Below are 19,310 nucleotides of genomic sequence, written 5' to 3' on the forward strand. Positions count from 1 at the left end.
AGAGAGAGAGAGAGAGAGAGAGAGAGAGAGAGAGAGAGAGAGAGAGAGAGAGAGAGAGAGAGAGAGAGACAGAGAGAGAGAGAGAAAGAAAGAAAGAGAGAGAGAGAGAGAAAGAGAGAGAGAAAGAAAGAAAGAAAGAAAGAGAGAGAGAGAGAGAGAGTGAGAGAATTTAATTAATATGTTTGTTATCTTATTATCCATTCATAAATGTGCGTAAAATACTTCAAAACCATTATTCTTCCTTATGGTAATGGTATAATGATAGTATTATGTTACAGATAAAAAGGTCATTTATCATCAAGTATTGTCAATATAAAAGTAATTTTTTGTGCATTTAACTACTGCTTTAATTTTTGTATATTACATTCTTTTTGAAAAGGGGAAGACAATATGATCTATAATTATTCAACAACCTCAATATAGATGCAAGTTGGCCTACAAAATATTATAAATTACTTTCAATTAATTAATTTTTATGTAAGGTATTGGTTGAAATGAAATTAATTAATTGAAAGACGTTATTTGGTCAATCGGGCCATGAAATATAAAGGATTATAAATTACGATCATTATAAGCATTTACAAGAAGAAAAAATTATAATTTTTAATTCTTTATTATTTTATCGTACTATTTATACATACATACATTATATTGTATATTACGTTTTAGAAAGTAGGAAGAGGCTAGTTGGCCCTGTAATTTTTAGCAAAATTTAGCAAAAGATAAGTTGATGCAAGTTGTCTCTTTAATATCTTCAATCAAAGCTGTAAGAAATGTTTACAGGCTCTAGTTTGAAATGTTTCAAACTTTTTATACATTATTGATTTACTGAAAATGTTTGTTAAATTAAAAATTTACAGTAAGTAAAATAATTGACATGGAAGCTTAACTTCCAACTACCCGTTATTGATTTCCTAAAAGTGTACCCTATAAAAATTTAAAATGTTATAGGTATATGTACACATAATAAACGTACACGACGTACAGTTTATAATTTTTAATTTTTTTTTTATATGACTGATTAATCTTCAATAGGTTTGTTTTAAAAAACGAAAGATGACACTAATCTCATATTGTGCAAATAAACAATTACATGTACAAGTTTAAATCGTTACCTATGTCGATTTAATTACAAATTAATATTCTTTGCGTTAAATTTATGATTTTTTTACCCTGGCCCATTGACATCAGCTGTTGTATTGAAAAAACTAAAATTAAGGCTGTATAATCGTTTGAAATCATTCAACCACATATGAAGAAACACTCATAGAAAAAAATTGCAGAAAATAAAGATTCAAAAAGATTTAGCGTGTTTTTCTTGTGGATGAATATTCCTATGTTTGCAATGGTTCGACAGTGGAAATATAATTTTTTTAGTTAATTTATTTATTAAATAAAGGGATGAAAAGTTTTTGTTTAGAAAGCTTTTTTTTGTGTTATTTAGAAGCTAAAAAAGCTGTAACAAACATTTACAGAATAAAGTTTGAATTGTTTTATATATTGAATTTCTTAAAGGGATTGTTTGCGTTTTCTAATTTTAAAATTACCATAGTAATTGGCAGTGTACAAATTTTAAATTTATAATATATCGAAGGGAAGGTTGGACTGTATTTGTAAATGTGTTTGAAATTAAAAATATTAAAAACCCGTTGGAAAAGCTTAATATGAAAAGTCACACAACAAGAAAAACACATAACATTAAGAATTAATTATATAAGCGACAAGTCAAAAGAAAATTAAACCTAAGATATCTTGAGTAGGTTTGTACTGCCTGGAAAAGCATTTGCAAAAATTAAATAAAAAAAAAAAAAAAAAAACCCGTTTGAAAAGCTTAAGATGAAAAGTCACAAAAAAAGAAAAGACGCATAAAATTAAGAATTAATTATATAAGCGACAAGTCAAAAGAAAAATAAACCAAAATATCTTGAGAAGGTTTGTACTGCCTGGAAAAGCATTTGCAATTAAAATAAATAAATTAAAAAAAACAGTTTCAAAAGCTTAATATGAACAGTCACAAAAAACGAAAAGACGCATAAAACTTAGAATCAATTATAGAAGCGACAAGTCGAAAGAAAGATACACCTAAAATATCTTGAGAAGGTTTGTACTGCCTGGAAAAGCATTTGCAAAAAAAATAAATAAATAAAAATAAAAACCCGTTTCAAAAGCTTAAAATTAACAATCACAAAAAACGAAAAGACGCATAAAATTAAGAATCAATTATAGAAGCGACAAGTCGAAAGAAAAATAAATCTAAAATATCTTGAGAAGGTTTGTACTGCCTGGAAAAGCATTTGCAATTAAAATAAATAAATTAAAAAAACAGTTTCAAAAGCTTAATATGAACAGTCACAAAAAACGAAAAGACGCATAAAACTTAGTCAATTATAGAAGCGACAAGTCGAAAGAAAAATGAACCTAAAATATCTTGAGAAGGTTTGTACTGCCTGGAAAAGCATTTGCAATTAAAAATAAAATTAAAATTAAAAACCAGTTGAAGAACTTAAGATGAAAAGTGACAAAAAAGACGCATAAAATTAAGAATTAATTATATAAGCAAGAGAAAAAAAACCCTATAATGTGTCAAGGAGGTTTGTGCTGTCTCGCAATGCATTTGTAATTAAAAAAATATTTTGAAAACCTGTTTGAAAAGCTCAAGACGAAAAGTCTCACACAAAGAAAAAACACATACAATTAAGAATTAATTATATAAGCGACAAATCAAAAGAAAAAAACCCTTTTATGTATCGAGAAGATTTGTATTGTCTCGAAATGCATTTGCCATTTGAAAAAAATAAATAAATAAAATCAAATTTTAAAAAACCATTGGAAAAGCTTAAGATGAAAAGTCACACAAAAATAATAGACGCGTAAAATTAAGAATTATTTATACAAGCGGCAGGTCAACAGAAAAAAAACCCTATATTTACCGAGGAGGCTTGTACTTCTTCAAAATACATTTGCAATAAATTTATTTTCAAAAACCTTAGGAAAAGCCGAACATTAATTCAAATTCGCGTAGAAAAAACCCCTCAGAAAATGAATAACTAAATACATAAGGGGAAAGTGAAAACTAAAAACCTACAATAAATCGAGGAAGAATCTTGTACTGATATGAAATGCATTCGAAAAAAAAACACGTTAGGAAAGCTTAACATAAAAGCTTCGAAGCCATAAGACAAGGCAAGAAGAACAAAGCACAAGAAGTTAAGAAACATTTAGTGAATGCAATTTTAAACATTTTCCGATGTTGACGTTGTTACAAATGAATTTTTGTTTTTATCGTACGCTTTTAAAGACGAGAAGGAGTGTTAGTAATTTTCCTTTGAGGTAACTTTGATACAAAAAAATTATTTTCGTTGAGTGCCTATTTTTAAATTTACGAATGGGGTTGTTCGACCTATGCATTTTCGAAAATGATAGGTTGATATGAGCTGGTGTACTAACCCCATGATCACAACAAAATATTTACAGCCTGTTTGTTGTTCCATATATTTTATGCATTTATTTTCTAAAAATTATTGTGCTTAATTAACGTCACAATAAAGATTTAAAATTTTATAGGCGGTATGTTGATTTAAAAAAAAAAAAATAACTTTTGTCTAGTTTTTCTTTTTTATGGAAGGATGTTCTTTTCGGATTAAGATTTTTAGCAATTGGTAAATTGAACCATGTTGGCACGCTAATCTAATAAATTAAGGCAATTACAAACGTCTAGAGCTAAAATTTGATTTGATTTTTTTTACGTATTCATTTATTTATTACGATGGTTTACATTCACTAATTTAATGAATTAATGACATAATAAAATTTCCAGCGTAAAAATTTAAATTTCCTGCGTAATATATTAACTTGACGAATTATTTATAAAAAATACGGGTGGATATTTTTTTCTTTTTTGAAGGTCTATAATTCTAAAGCTCTTTTTTTATTCAGGGGTGGTTTTTTTTCTCCCTTTTCTTTCATAAATTCGTACCTTTTTCCATTCCTCCTCCGTCTTTTGGTGGCGTAGACGGTCCCCAGCTGCGAGATGTGGGGATGAGGCGGGGGTGGGGGGTGAATCACCTCAGGGACCACCCCCGCTCCGCTTACGTTCAAGTAATCCAGAGTAAGGGGCGATGACCACGGAGGATGACACTATCACACCGAGAACCGGCACAAAACTGGTGCGCCACGGCGCTGTGAGAGAGCTAGCCACGCCCAGAGACGTGGAAGGGCGGCGGTACGGGCCCGCTGGCCAATCCCCATTCGAGACGTCACCACTACCGCTCATGGCCGCCGTGGCCCCGCCGATGGCGCCCCACCACTCGAACCGTCCCACCACGACAACCACCCCACCACGAGAACCACCCCACTTTTACAGCCCCTGCTGCCGACGTCGGCTCCCCTTCCAACCCCTTCATTTTAACCATGTTAATATTTACTATATACTGAAAAAAACCGAATTAATCACTATTTAATATATCCCTGATATTTAAATTTCAAAGTAAATGTACCTTGTACATTGCACATGATTCAAACATTTATTTATATTTTATATATTTATGGTCAACCTTGTCAGTCTGTTATTTATTCTATTAAAAACTGATGTTTCGGTTAATTGTTTAGTATGTATACAGGAGGACTGGCCATAAGTGGCGAAAATTTCACGTGTTTCTACTCATTATATGCAACAAAAAACTTCCTATAAAACCCCTGTCCAAATCTCAACGGTAAATAAGAAATTTCAAGTTTTGGCTTCTTTTTCGACTTAGTTTAACTAAATAAACTATTGAATTACCGACTGCACAAAAATCTGGTTTAAGCCACCTGAAAGAAAGTTAAATTTGTTGTGAGGAAACCTATTTACATTGTAGAATTGATGAATGAATTATGCACGAAAAATTCAGAAAAAACAAAAATGTTGAAATTTGGAATTTATGGAAAATTTTGGATTGGTAACTGTTAATAACTACAAAACTCCTGGACCTTTGCAAATTCCCTCAAAATTTCTCTATTCAATTAGCTTCTAAAAAAAGATAATAAAGCTTTTATTTAACATTGCCCTGTTACAAGAGTTGAATTATTAAACGATATTTAAGATTCTATACAAATAATATTACAAAATAATTACATTACTAAAAAAACAAGTTGTTCATTAAGTAAGTAAAGATAATAATTTTACTTACTTATTATTTATTGTCATATAGTATACAGGGTGTGAAATATGTCACACCCCTTTTTTCTTAAAATTCAAATAACGCCTTAGTCTCTCAGAAAATTGTAAACAAAAGAATCAAGAAAAAAGTTGACGATGTTATGACTGTTTACTTTTATGAAGTAATTAAAAAAATTCATAAGCAAAATTTTGGATTTGGAATAAGTAAAGCGCTCTGTTCGTCATTCAACCGTTGATGACGACCAAATTCTAGCTTTTGTCTGAAACAACCCGCACTCAACGACGAACGAAGCATAATCATATTTACGCATATTCATATTTCAAATAAGCATGTCAACGAATCTGATACATTTAAAACCATTTGTAAAAAGATTAATAACTGAGAATGAAAAGAGGGTCTTTTATAATAATGTCCCGAGAGGGAATTCCCGAAGAAAATGCAGCGACCCACCGCTAACAAAAGCCGGATAACATCTAAAAAAGTTATGTGTATTGGGGGGGGGGGTCTTTATTATGAGATTCTTCTGTCGTACCAAATCGTTAATTCTAGTGCACACATTTGGGGAGAGAGAAGAGAGAGTGAGGGAAAGAGAATGAAAGTGAGACAGAAAAGAAGAAAGAGAGGGAGACATACAGACAGATAGAAAGAAACTGAGAAAATTGTTCTAGGCCGCTATAAATGGGGGCCAAAAATAAAAAGTATAGATTGGTAAATAAAGAAAAAACAGCGAGTGTAAGAAAGAGAAGGAGAGAGAAAAATACATAAATTTGCTAATAATAAAAAGTGAGGATTATAGATGGGTAGATGAAGAGAAAAAGAAGGAAGGAGAGAAAGGGAAAGAGAGGTAGAAAGAGAAAGAGAGAGAGAGAGAGAGTTAGAGATAGAGGGACAGTGTTAGAGATAGATAGATAGATAGATAGATAGATAGATAGAGAGAGAGAGAGAGAGAGAGAGAGAGAGAGAGAGAAAGAGAGACAATGGGATGGTGAGAGAGGGGATTTAACTGTAGCCAATGGTAAAAAGGATAGAAGAGAGATTAGTATATAAACTTAAACAGAAAGAGAGAGAAAGTGGAAAGTGAGAAAGCAAAAAAGACTGATGATAGAGGGATAGAGAGAAAAAGAGAGAGAGTGAGAGAGAGTATGTGTATGTGAATGAAAACCGTAAACTCTCGTTGTATCTAGAAGTTAGATTACAAAATGTATTGCTTTAAAGTCCTTCAGATAAAAAGTGAGAAATGATCTACGGAAGAGGTCAACAAAGAGAAAAACTTCCTTTCGGTTTTCGCCGAGCTTTCGACAGTTTTTATACTGCCTTCTTCAGGGCCTGTTTTATTATCGTATTAAAAAAAACAATTAAAAACATGAAAAACAAATTGCACAAAAATTGAAATATCTTACTTAAACCTTAATGGGGAAATAAAAAGACATGGTGTTTTGGGCACAGAGGTACATTACGTTTTGCCCCCTCCCCAAAAAACACCCGTTTAAGTAAGATATTTCAATTTTTGTGCAATTTGTTTTTCATGTTTTTAATTGTTTTTTTTTTTATACGATAATAAAACAGGCCCTGAAGAAGGCAGTATAAAAAACTGTCGAAAGCTCGGCGAAAACCGAAAGGAAGTTTTTCTCTTTGTTGACCTCTTCCGTAGATCCTCCGAAAAAACTTCTATTTCCTCATTATTGGCAGGCCATTTAAAACAAATTTATTATTATTAAAATATTTTGTTATTAGTTTTATTTAGATGAACTTTAGCTACTGTAATAAATATACTGGATATAAGGAGTTTTAAACTTTAGCTACTGTAATAAATATACTGGATATAAGGAGTTTTATCATTTTGTAATGTTGGTATAAGTTGTTTTTACATCTGATTCAGTCGAAAACATTTTAAATCTGTAAATTCAAATGACTTATTAGCTTTGAACTAATATAATGGAAGACAGTTAACCGGGTAAGTATTTGAGAATTAAATATAGTAATTTCCAATGGGAAAACCGTAATTACGAACCAGAGACTAACGTCTTTAGTGTAAATAACATCACGCCTCGGGATATCCAAAGAAAGGGGTGTTAACGTGTACAGTCCGACCCTTCATTGTCCAACAACAATTGAACGGTGTAATTGTTCGTTAAATATTTTTCTAATTTATTTCCGGTAGAATCTAGGCAGATTACTACCGGAATTGGCTTGGAGATTCGTGACCAGAAAATTGGCCTTATTCCGTTTTCTGGAATCGGACTCCCCGGGCTCGTCCCATGGGTAATTGGCTAGGATTTTTCGCTTTACCGAGAATATTGAGGCAAATGTTCCTTATACGAAGAAAGAATAAATGAATGACAAACTGTTATATTTACAATATAAATCAAAATACAATACAGAGAAGAAAAACATAACAGTAAATAGACAATGGATCGAAACATCCGTCTGCCGTAGGTCGCCGCGTTAAAATAAATAACAATGAAAATTCTGTATGGATTTAAAAAAAAAGAGAAAAGAGAATGTATATATATACCTTCTAATATTTATAATTTTGTATATATTACCTTGCTCTCATTGTTACTGGTTACCTTCTTGAAGGTATTTGTAATTGGATAAGGAGTTGTAAGTTTTATATATTNATATATATATATATATATATATATATATATATACACATAATATGTCATTTTATTTATACTCCCTTCAAATAGGTAACAATGTACAAGGTAATATACACACAATTAAACAAAAAAAGTGCAGAAAATACCCATTGGTGTTATTCCAATGTTACTAAAATATTGTTTGTTTAATTGATATTTGTATCGTTATCACTTTCACTATCATCACTTCCTAGGAGATCTCGCGGCCATTGTCTCGTCAGTCGTCGAGGAGGGTTTGAGGGGATTCGTCGGGATGCGAGGTTTCTGATGTGCTGATTTACATAGTTTTACATTTACATACATAGGGAGGTTTTTCTGGAATTTGAGATAACGGGAACGGATTTCTTCTTGATCGAAAGTGATATGTAAGTATTTCTAGTTAGGTTCGATACATAAAATGCAGCATCCAGTAGTAAATTCTTCAGTCAGTTCTTATATCTTATATGTATCTTTCAATCCAAGCCTGCCTCACAAACTCAATCAAAGGCTAGATATTGAACCTTCCAAAAAAACCTAGAAGTACACACCTTGACAGAGTGAAGCAACCTAGGTGAAGCAAGCGATCTCTCTCAGAATTGAACATTGCCAAGAAATGAAAAACAGATTCGATGGCATGCCAATTGCAAAGGGAATAGAAGAAAATTCCACACAGTCGAGTTCAGCGCATTCAAAAAGACAACACAGCTCTACCAACAAGTAATCTTTAAAATTGGGCTTCTTCAGATCGACCAACGCTGGAGAACCCCTTAACTCTTTATATAATCTCTTCAATTAATTAATCTCTGTGAAGGTATTGGTTGAAATGAAAAAGTTAGTTTCCTAACCACACGAGCTATCGCGACAATCACCAACACGCGGCCACGATAGCTCAAGTGGTTAGAGAAGAGGCGTATCGAGCAGAAGGTCTTGGGTTCGAATCCCGCTCGTGACACTAACTTTTTCATTTTAACCAAAATCTTGCATAAAAATATTAATTAATTGAAAGAAGTTATTTGGTCAATCAAACCACGAAATATAATGTCTTTGTATAATGAGCTCATGACATGATCAGCACATTCACTGCGGTGTTGGGAATCAATCCGGGTCAAGAGAGCCGAAAATTGGGTGCTCCAGTGATATTTTTCAATGACAGAGAAGCCAATATCATATTTCACGAACAGTGATTTCCAGGCAGAAAACAAAGAAATTCCTGATCGAACTATTTCAAATAAAGTAAATTTTGAGAGTCTCGAGTCTGGAGAATCTAGCGTCTTCAGGATAAAGGCAAAGTACACACAGAAATGTGTGGTGTTTAGTGACCGTTAGTCAATGATTATTCGGAGATCGTGAGATGCGGTCTGGTGTGAGGTAGGTTTTAGAAAAACATTTTCTTTATCGTGCCAACGTTTCGATCTTTATTGAGATCATCTTCAGGGCTCAATAAAAATAGAAACGTTGGCACGATAAAGAAAATGTTTTTCTAAAACCTACGTCACACCAGACCGCATCTCACGATCTCCGAATAATCATTCACTAACAGACACTAAACACCACACATTACTGCACGAGAAGAACGAAAAACATGGGATTCTTTGAACAAATACAACAAAGAGTATTCTGAAGGACATCGCCAACAATGAGAAGGCACTGTCAACACGACACACAATAATGACACATCTACACGGAAAACAAACACTTTGAGCCCTGAAGATGATCTCAATAATGATCGAAACGTTGGCACGATAAAGAACATGTTTTTCTAAAACCTACGTCTCTACGTCACACCAGACCGCATCTCACGAATCTTAATAATGATTACACACGGAACGTTAAGCACAATGTTAAAAAAAGCTGTTTTGATTTTAGACCATACAAATTGGACAAGAAGAATGATTTTCTAGTTCTCTATATGATTCCGTGTTTCAGTTAAATCTGGTCAAGTTCTCTGTGCGGGGAGTCAGCAACTGTTGTAACATTCTCCTCTGTTCTCTGTTGTAACATAATTGGAATGCCATTATGAAAGGTGATGTTGGAAACATAGTAAGGAACATTGGCAACGGTTCTGATGACTAAGAAGATTGGAAGGAGGATATTGCTTGAATGTTGGAAGTTTTAACGGTATCCTATAGTTTTATGACCACAGTTCTATTCGTATATCCAAATCGGTTTCAGTAGTGCCTCTTTATTAGTGTTACTAATAGTTTCTTGATAATAATTTCTATAGTAGTCTGTAGCGATTGTTTAATTCCTGACTTTTAGTTCGTGTATGTCGGCTCTAAGTTAGTCGTGAATCGAGATAGAACAAGTAGCGTGTAGCGTACAGTCTGTGTCAGGTAGTAATATTATTGAGGAGTATTGTATGATGGGCTTTGTTTGGAAGAGTAAAAACAATATGCAGCATTTGATTTTATTTGTCTCAATGTGCCAAAATTTGCTTGGAGATCTTCCGAAACAATCGCGGGATTTGGATCAAATAATAATAATTTTATTTGCGAAAATTACAATAATACAGTAAGATAAAATAAAAAAATGGAAACATATTAAGGATAAAATAATAAAACAATAACTAAAAATTAAGTCATTTAACCAATTTGCAAATTTCTGTCACCTTAAAGCAGAGCTTGTAATAGGTGGCAGGAGTTATGTCAGTGAACTAAATTAAAGTTAATTCAAATGATCTTAGAAGGTATATAAGACAAAATAAACGAAAGAAAAAATAAAGATAATGAAGAGAGATAAACAAAAATATAATAAAATGCAATAGGGGGCCTCGGTGGCCGCAGCGGTTTAGGCGTTGACACGGCGCTCATCACTGTAAGGTAAAGGTCCCGGGTTCGAATCCAGCGGCCCTGCATTCGAACCCGGGACCTTTACCTTACAGTGATGAGCGCCGTGTCAACGCCTAAACCGCTGCGGCCACCGAGGCCCCCTATTGCATTTTATTATATTTTTGTTTATCTCTCTTCATTATCTTTATTTTTTCTTTCGTTTATTTTGTCTTATATACCTTCTAAGATCATTTGAATTAACTTTAATTTAGTTCACTGACATAACTCCTGCCACCTATTACAAGCTCTGCTTTAAGGTGACAGAAATTTGCAAATTGGTTAAATGACTTAATTTTTAGTTATTGTTTTATTATTTTATCCTTAATATGTTTCCATTTTTTTATTTTATCTTACTGTATTATTGTAATTTTCGCAAATAAAATTATTATTATTTGATCCAAATCCCGCGATTGTTTCGGAAGATCTCCAAGCAAATTTTGGCACATTGAGACAAATAAAATCAAATGCTGCATATTGTTTTTACTCTTCGAAACAAAGCCCATCATACAATACTCCTCAATAATATTACTACCTGACACAGACTGTACGCTACACGCTACTTGTTCTATCTCGATTCACGACTAACTTAGAGCCGACATACACGAACTAAAAGTCAGGAATTAAACAATCGCTACAGACTACTATAGAAATTATTATCAAGAAACTATTAGTAACACTAATAAAGAGGCACTACTGAAACCGATTTGGATATACGGATAGAACTGTGGTTATAAAACTATAGGATACCGTTAAAACTTCCAACATTCAAGCAATATCCTCCTTCCAATCTTCTTAGTCTTCAGAACCGTTGCCAATGTTCCTTACTATGTTTCCAACATCACTTTTCATAATGGCATTCCAATTATGTTACAACAGAGAACAGAGGAGAATGTTACAACAGTTGCTGACTCCCCGCACAGAGAACTTGACCAGATTTAACTGAAACACGGAATCATATAGAGAACTAGAAAATCATTCTTCTTGTCCAATTTGTATGGTCTAAAATCAAAACAGTTTTTTTTAACATTGTGCTTAACGTTCCGTGTGTAATCATTATTAAGATTCGTGAGATGCGGTCTGGTGTGACGTAGAGACGTAGGTTTTAGAAAAACATGTTCTTTATCGTGCCAACGTTTCGATCATTATTGAGATCATCTTCAGGGCTCAAAGTTGTTTGTTTTCCGTGTAGATGTGTCATTATTGTGTGTCGTGTTGAGAGTGCCTTCTCATTGTTGGCGATGTCCTTCAGAATACTCTTTGTTGTATTTGTTCAAAGAATCCCATGTTTTTCGTTCTTCTCGTGCAGTAATGTGTGGTGTTTAGTGGCCGTTAGTCAATGATTATTCGGAGATCGTGAGATGCGGTCTGGTGTGACGTAGGTTTTAGAAAAACATTTTCTTCTCGACATACTTACAAATAGCTTCTTTTTTTTCAAAAACACCGGCACCCGGAGGGTTTATATGACCACTGTTGTCGCGAACCCTCGTAAAAAAAAAAAATAAATAAAATAAAATGCAATAAATTCAAATAAAGATAAAATAAAAATTAAAGCATACAATAAGTGCCATATGATGCCAAATATACCACAAAATTATAAACGTAAATTTTTTACAGCAATAAATTTGTTGAAAACATAATGAGAATTAAATTTGTTAAAATTAATTTTATAATTGTAAAGAAACCTAAAAACAACATTTAATGAAAACTTTAGGTAAAACTTAGTGTTTACTTTGGGTGCAAAAATATTAATAATTACTTTTTGCCTTGTTCCATACTCATTGCTTGATTCAGTAAAAAGGTTATTTTTAAATTGACTAGTTAGTCCGCTTGACCAATTAATATCTTTCAATTAATTAAGGTTTTTAGTTGAGATAAAAAAGTCAGTGTCACGAGCGGGATTCGAACCCACGATCTTCAGCTAGATACGCCGCTGCTCTACCACTTGAGCTATCGTGACCTCTTTATTTTTAAATACAAGTGAGAACATATAAAAAAAAATCTTTAAATTTTAGAACCTGAAAAATATCGTATAGTTTATTGGTGTTGAATCTAAAATGTTTAGAAAGGATAATTCTCAAAAGAGAATTTTGGGTGATAATTAATGGATTTAAATAACAATTATTGGTTCCACTCCATTAAATAATACCGTAGCAAATTATAGACTAAACTAAGGCACAATAAACTGATTTTAACAATTTTAAATTTAGGATCTTTTTTAAGACACTGAATTTATAAAGAAGTTTTTTAGACGCATAGCCAAAGAATCAATGTGTAACCTAAAATTGAACCTAGAGTCAAATATAAATCCCAAGAATTTAGTATTATTTGTGATTGGTTTGGGGGACCAGTTGCAGTTAAATGAATTAATACACGTGAACAATACTTAAAGCTCTTTAAAACTAATATTTTACTTAATGAAAAATATAAATCATTGGATTTATCATAGTTTAAAAGTAAGCAGTTAGATCATAACTGTGTTTTAACAAGTCTAAAACCATTGTTAACAGATAGAAGCAAATTATCAATTTCAGTCCTTCCAGAAAAAAACAGTCACGTATCATCAGCATAACTAAAAACTTTATCGGATGTTTTCAATTTTAAAAGATCATTAATATATAAAAGGGAAAAAACAGGGGACCCAAAACCGTACCTTGAGGGACGCCAGAGACGATAGGCAATGGATTGCTACAGACTGTTCCAACTTTTGATGTTTGAGTTCCACCCAATAAATAAGACTCAATAAGTTTAAGTGGAATATTATTAACAACATCAAACAGTGCCGGTTCAGTTGACTTACCAGGTTTGGAACCAGATTGGTTAGGAGAAATTATATTATGGACTTTATGAAAATCAAATAACGTATTTTTAATCAATTTTTCCTAGATTTGAACAAAAGTTAAAGTTAAAGAAATGGGTTTGTAATTATTAGCATCATATTTTGAACATGATTTAAATAAAGGGATAATGAATGATTTTTTTTAAAATGGAGGGGAATTGACCTAGTGAAAAGACTAGGTTGAAAATATGTACTAGGGGTGGGATGATACATTTAGAGATTTTTTTAACAAATAATTGTTTAAAAAATTGTTAAAAAAGGAATTTTTTATTTATTATTTTTAAGGTTATTGAAAAGTGGTTCTAATTCAGTATAACAGTTGAGTGTTGAGGGTCTAATTGGGAAACGTGACATGTAAATAAGGTACAGGATTTTCTTTTAGATGGTCCTTAAATTCCTAAATTTGCTCCATTTAGGCAAGTGTTCTTTTAAATCGAGCAAATTTTCGGAATTTAAGGACCATCTAAAAGAAACAAAACATAATTTCAATTCAAATCTAAATACAAGAGTGTTACGTAGTTTCACCAAAGGGAAAGAATTAGATTGGTTTGAGAAATTTGAAATTAAAAATTGTAAAATTGAATATGGTGATAAATGCATTAATACTATAACAGATTTTGATCTACCTCCCATTTTAAATATGTACATAAATAATATCAAACATCCAAATAATTAAACTAATTATTTTAATTGTTATTATTTTTATAGTAATTTAATAATATTAAGTATTTACTAGTATAATATTTATTTGTGTTATAATTTCCGCGTTTCGCACGTCCAAATTGAGCGCCATTAAAAAAATCAGCTGCTAATTGGAACGTCGCGTTGGCGGAGGTATCAGCGGGTTCACTTTGGCAATTCATGAAGAGAGATGTAGTTGTAAAAGTCCTTCAACCTGATGATGAGCTGAAAGGTTCGATATCCGGATCGTTGCAAAACAACTTACTGTGAGTAGGAACTATCTTTTTAAAAAGGAAAGCCAAACTGATGATCTGGGAGAAGTTATTTGGATTTGAAGGAGTTTATTGTAGGGGTCAATCGTTTGAGAAGGTCCTTCTCAAATATTCTTCATCGTTCTGGTAAATAAACATTTCATCGCAATAATTATAGAGTCCATTAAAAGAAAATTGAAGAAAAGAAGCATATTTGGGCGGATCGGCAGAGAAGCTCGCGCGTACCAAGAGCACTGTCGATACGTGGACATGGGATCGTTCTCACCCGATTAAGAATAGGCCATGCCGTCCGTATTTAAAAGAATTGCAAAATTTTAGATGTCATCGTCTGGATTGTCCGAGTGCGAAGCCTTACAATCGAGTAATTTCTTTTAGTCTGGTTCTCTCTTTATATTAGCGAGGACGTCCCGCATGTTATTCTTGTTTCTGGGCTCCGCTTATGAAGATTTAGTGAAAAAATACGCCAACCATATTTGTCAGTGTATGTGTGTTCCGCAAGGCAGCACCTTTAGTCTCATTCTCTATCCAGTACTCTAGACATTCTTATCAATCGTGATACAGTACTGCTCACATACACCGCAATCTTTTCACTAAGTCAGTCCCTATAATTTCTTCAGAAAACCAAATACGACTCTGTTCCTTTCCCAGCAACAAATGTCATCCAATATTTAGGATATCGACAAAAGAACTTGGTACTCCCACAGTCGAATCAAAAATAGAACTGAACAGACGTCATAATTAATCTGAACGGAATTTAAGACCTAATGTTGATTTAGAGCAAGACAAAATTTAGCAATTTTGTTCAATGGTTAGTGGGAATTCCTGTGAGCTTAGATTGGCGCCAAATAAATCAGTGTTGCCGTTATACCGGCAGAAACAGAGCAGGAACGACACTACACTTGCCCTAGCTCACGGGGTTCCCTGTTAACCTTAAACAAAATTAGTAAAGTTGATATTGCTCTGAAATAGTAAGTTGTAAGTAAGGGCTAAATAGTAAGGGCAAGAAAGGGCTAAACGTTTAATCATGCGTCCCAACTTTAAAATAATGCAGTCTCTCCAGAACAAAATCATTCCGACCATTCTCCAAGCTACCTACTTCGAATCGAACCAATCAGGACGTCAACAGCGAGATCTCCATAAATCTGGATACTGATCCTAACCCCCTTTTCACCTGAACTCTTTCCGACCATCCCAATAAGGCGCCAATGGTCTCGCGATTCCCTTCTCTAGTTAGGAAAGAGAAAATGCGATAGGAAGATAATTAATGGATTATTTCTCCATTGTTTTTTAAATTCTTACAGGGTCTTTGAGCTTAAACTTTTTTGCGAGAATTCCGTTATTCTTTTCCCAAATCCTCCAGTGCCACCCAATGAAAACTGGATAGGCCTATTTTTTCCTCTTTTCCATCGTGAGTCTTTTCCAAGTCGCTCCGGGGCAGCAATTATTCCGACCGCAGGGACTAACTACACACTGTTGCCCGGAGCTAACTATAGTTCGGAATCGGGCCGGAGAAGGGAATCGGTATTTGTTCCAGATCTCATAGCTTTTTTACCGTTCTTCATCATCGTTCCTTTGTATAATTTTTTTTCTCTCTCTCTCTCTTTCTAACCGAGCCCCTTGATCGTATTTACAAGGATCCACTGAGGAAATAAATACCAGAACCATTAGAAATTCCGATTTTGAGACGGCAGCTTGCGTGACGACCGAATGCACATTGAAAGTTCACGGATGGCTATTTGAGTCTAGTTAGACAAAAAAATTCCAGCTTCCTGTCACCTGCGATTCTCGTAAAACAAACGAGGATCAACAGTAGTCTGATGGTCGTTCGAATTTACATACAATCAGACATGTATCGGCTGGACCACAATTTCCACCTATATTTTGTAAATGGAAATCTAGGTAAAAGTTTTATACATTTAGTTTTCTATTTATTTCGCCAAAATGTTGAGAATAGAGGGGAAATTGAATTATGCTGAGAAAAAATCGTAAAAACCCTTTTCTCCTTAAATTTATAGGAAAAACCACCAAATCGCAAAAGAATCATTTTCTCGTCGACAAAAAATAATTAACACATTCTTCTATTTTCTATTTTTCTATTTATAATATATTCAACTTATTTCACCTATAAGGTATTCTTGTATAGATATTTTCTAAATTTCCATTTAACAGTGATTATAATTATTCTACTATCGTTTCTACTTTTTTAACTATTCGCGATCACTGTTAACCGATGTTTCCATTTCTTCTTTGCGACCTGAAAGATCTACTGCGGAATAGGCCCTTCTTTATTCCCAAAGCCCGAAAAGTGCACGGCCCTTAAGCAGTTCGACACTAACCGTATTCCTTTTCAAGTTTCAAGTATCAATTTTCTCTCACAGTTTTCCCAGGCTTTAAAGTTGTAATTAAATGGTCAACGGCCAGTATGAAGCACTTATATTTTCCTTAATTCTTGCGTATTAAGAGATTCGTATAAATCCTGCTTAGCGTGTTGAGGAACTGCATAATTATTGTGTGGTCATAATAATAATTATAATGTACTTTATATTTTATAATACAGTGGAATATTCTGTCTGCCTCAGGTGAATGAAAACGTAGAAATGTACTCATTATTCCTGGAAGCCCCACCATTATTCGCGCTAATAAATACATTCGTACATAATGTACGTTGAAACAGTGTATAGTCAAAGTTAATGGTGGATATCGGACTGCGAGACAGATAACACAAGATGATCCGTCACTGGGTTAATTATCGGGTCCGTCTACACTCGCGGTTTTTTTTGACGTTACTCCAACACGTTTCGGTAGTACATAAAACAACCGCGAGTGTAGACGGATTCAATTAGCCAGTTCAGCAAATATATAAATTAAAAAGAATTCACTTTATATATATGTAATCTATTTTATATGTTGGGTAGTCTATATTCCGCCACAAACCCACCCACTCATACTCAACACTCACACTAATAAATACATCCATACATAAAGGAAACATCTCAAACGGTAGGGACAAAAGTGGTGGCTGCAAAGCCTTTTGCACCTTAACCTGAATAGATCCTTGGATCTAGGGTTGGATCTTCCTTGTGGCTTTTCCTCTTCGAGTTGCAAGAACCTATACCTACATTGATTCTCTGAAAAACATAAACGTGTTCTGCGGTCTCCTCTTCTTTCTGGGTTTCTTCTGTCTCTACTCTTATCCGGTTCATGTGCCTTCTTAGGCGGCTGTCAGGAGGCCAACCAGAATCCTTATTCTGTTGCGTTTACCCTGCAGTAATTCATTTGTAAATCTTGTGGATGGCCTTTCTACGAATCTCTTCCGGCCCCTCATCCCTGAGGTATTACTCCACCAGATTTTGGACTCATTAAGGACGCATATTAGGCTGTATAATCTGCAAGAAGCTAGGCCACAATAAGGTTCGGGCCTAGGGAATTCACATTGGTTCTTTTTTAACCTTTCAAACCCTATGAATAATTAAATGAAAATGGTGACCTATTGGGGAACGTATTATTTCACACATACTTAAAAGACTCAGGCTAATAGATACATTCGATAAGGAACGACCACGTGAAAGAGCCTACGAATGCGACAATAAGCATACCCTTCAGATATCCAATCAATCTTTCGCTTCAGTCTGTGAGGATATAGTTTAGTCGATAAAACAAAAACATATTCTAACTAACTCGTTATAAAAACAAACAAAAACATGGAGGTAAGTAAAATAAATGATGACACCAGCAAGGTTATTAATTGAACAATAAGACCAACATAATAATACATTAATTATACCTGAAAAACAATTACATATATAAAAATGATTATTTATTAAATTATCGATCAAAAAACAATTGTAAAATCATAGAAGTAAACAAATTGGCAATAATTCTTTCTAGGGTTCAGGTAGTAGGCCTACTGTATTGGCAGTTCATTTTTGTAACTTTTATTGTGTCTAAAGTCATTTAATACGATCCTGCATGTTATTTTCTTATCCTACGTAACAACTTACGTATAACAGACCTACTTTGTTAACTTTGTTGCTTACAATGCGCCAGTGGGAAAAGCACGGTCGGTAAAACTAAAAAGATGAATAAGGGACTGAAAAGTGGTGAACCTTGGCTCCGTGAGGTCCCAAGCCTGAAAGTTATTATAGTGAAGAAAAACCTGGGTAATTACGGCTAAGTGCAGCTTGTCAGCCCTGATAGGCAAATTACCGAGCCTTACCTTCAATAATAACAGGAACCTTATTTTACACAATATCAGATCCGATCCGGTCCGACAGCGGGAATTTACCGAGAACTTAATTAAAATACAAAACAATCAAAAGCTTATTTCTCCACGAAGCATTTACGGCATCATTGTGTAGATAAAAATTAGCACTAATTCAACATTTTTTAATATTTAACTGTAGTGCTTGGAAAAGCACGACTGTAATGCTTGGTTGGATCGCGAAATTCATGTTTTACAATTTTCATGTAAACGATATATTTTGCCTTATGCTTTCGAGTCTCCAATTTTCCAGTGTGTAGCAGTTTCCTTAGAAAATAACTTATCAAACATTTCTACCCTTTCTGTTATACCAGTGTCATAACAGGTTAAATGAAAGGATTGAAAAATCAAGCCAATAATCAGAAAATAAAATTTTGCATCTTGCCAATTTGTCTGATCCACTACTGACAGACCAAAATGTAAAAAGGTGTTGGAAAGGACCAATCTAACAAAAGTTCGTTGTGTGTCGACATTGTGTGAGATTCACGTACTTAATTATTCTTCTGATCCGATGGTCATAATATTCTTTCTTTTACAGGTTGAGTGGTTAGTTCATTTCCTTGTACCTTGACACCTACATTCTTTTTATTTCAGAGATGTGCTAGGCAGTCCAAACCAGCTCGTAGCTAAAGTTATAGGAACTTATTGCGCT

General features: G+C 33.7%; 1 protein-coding gene across 1 annotated transcript in view; it reads right to left on the bottom strand.

Annotated features, from left to right (window-relative positions):
- The window catches only part of LOC106667764 (aryl hydrocarbon receptor), a 187,585-nt gene extending 183,080 nt beyond the window's left edge, over positions 1 to 4,505 (bottom strand). Inside the window, exons 1-3 of the mRNA XM_024227729.1 lie at positions 4,497 to 4,505; positions 4,362 to 4,430; positions 3,977 to 4,137 (exon numbers count right to left, since the gene is read on the bottom strand). Coding sequence (XP_024083497.1) covers positions 3,977 to 4,137; positions 4,362 to 4,430; positions 4,497 to 4,505 — 239 coding nt within the window. The remainder of the gene's footprint in view (positions 1 to 3,976; positions 4,138 to 4,361; positions 4,431 to 4,496) is intronic.
- Between the last annotated feature and the right edge of the window lie 14,805 nt (positions 4,506 to 19,310).

The sequence above is a fragment of the Cimex lectularius genome, unplaced genomic scaffold, assembly GCF_000648675.2.
Source record: "Cimex lectularius strain Harlan isolate CLEC.00 unplaced genomic scaffold, Clec_2.1 scaffold95, whole genome shotgun sequence".
Lineage (NCBI taxonomy): Eukaryota > Metazoa > Arthropoda > Insecta > Hemiptera > Cimicidae > Cimex > Cimex lectularius.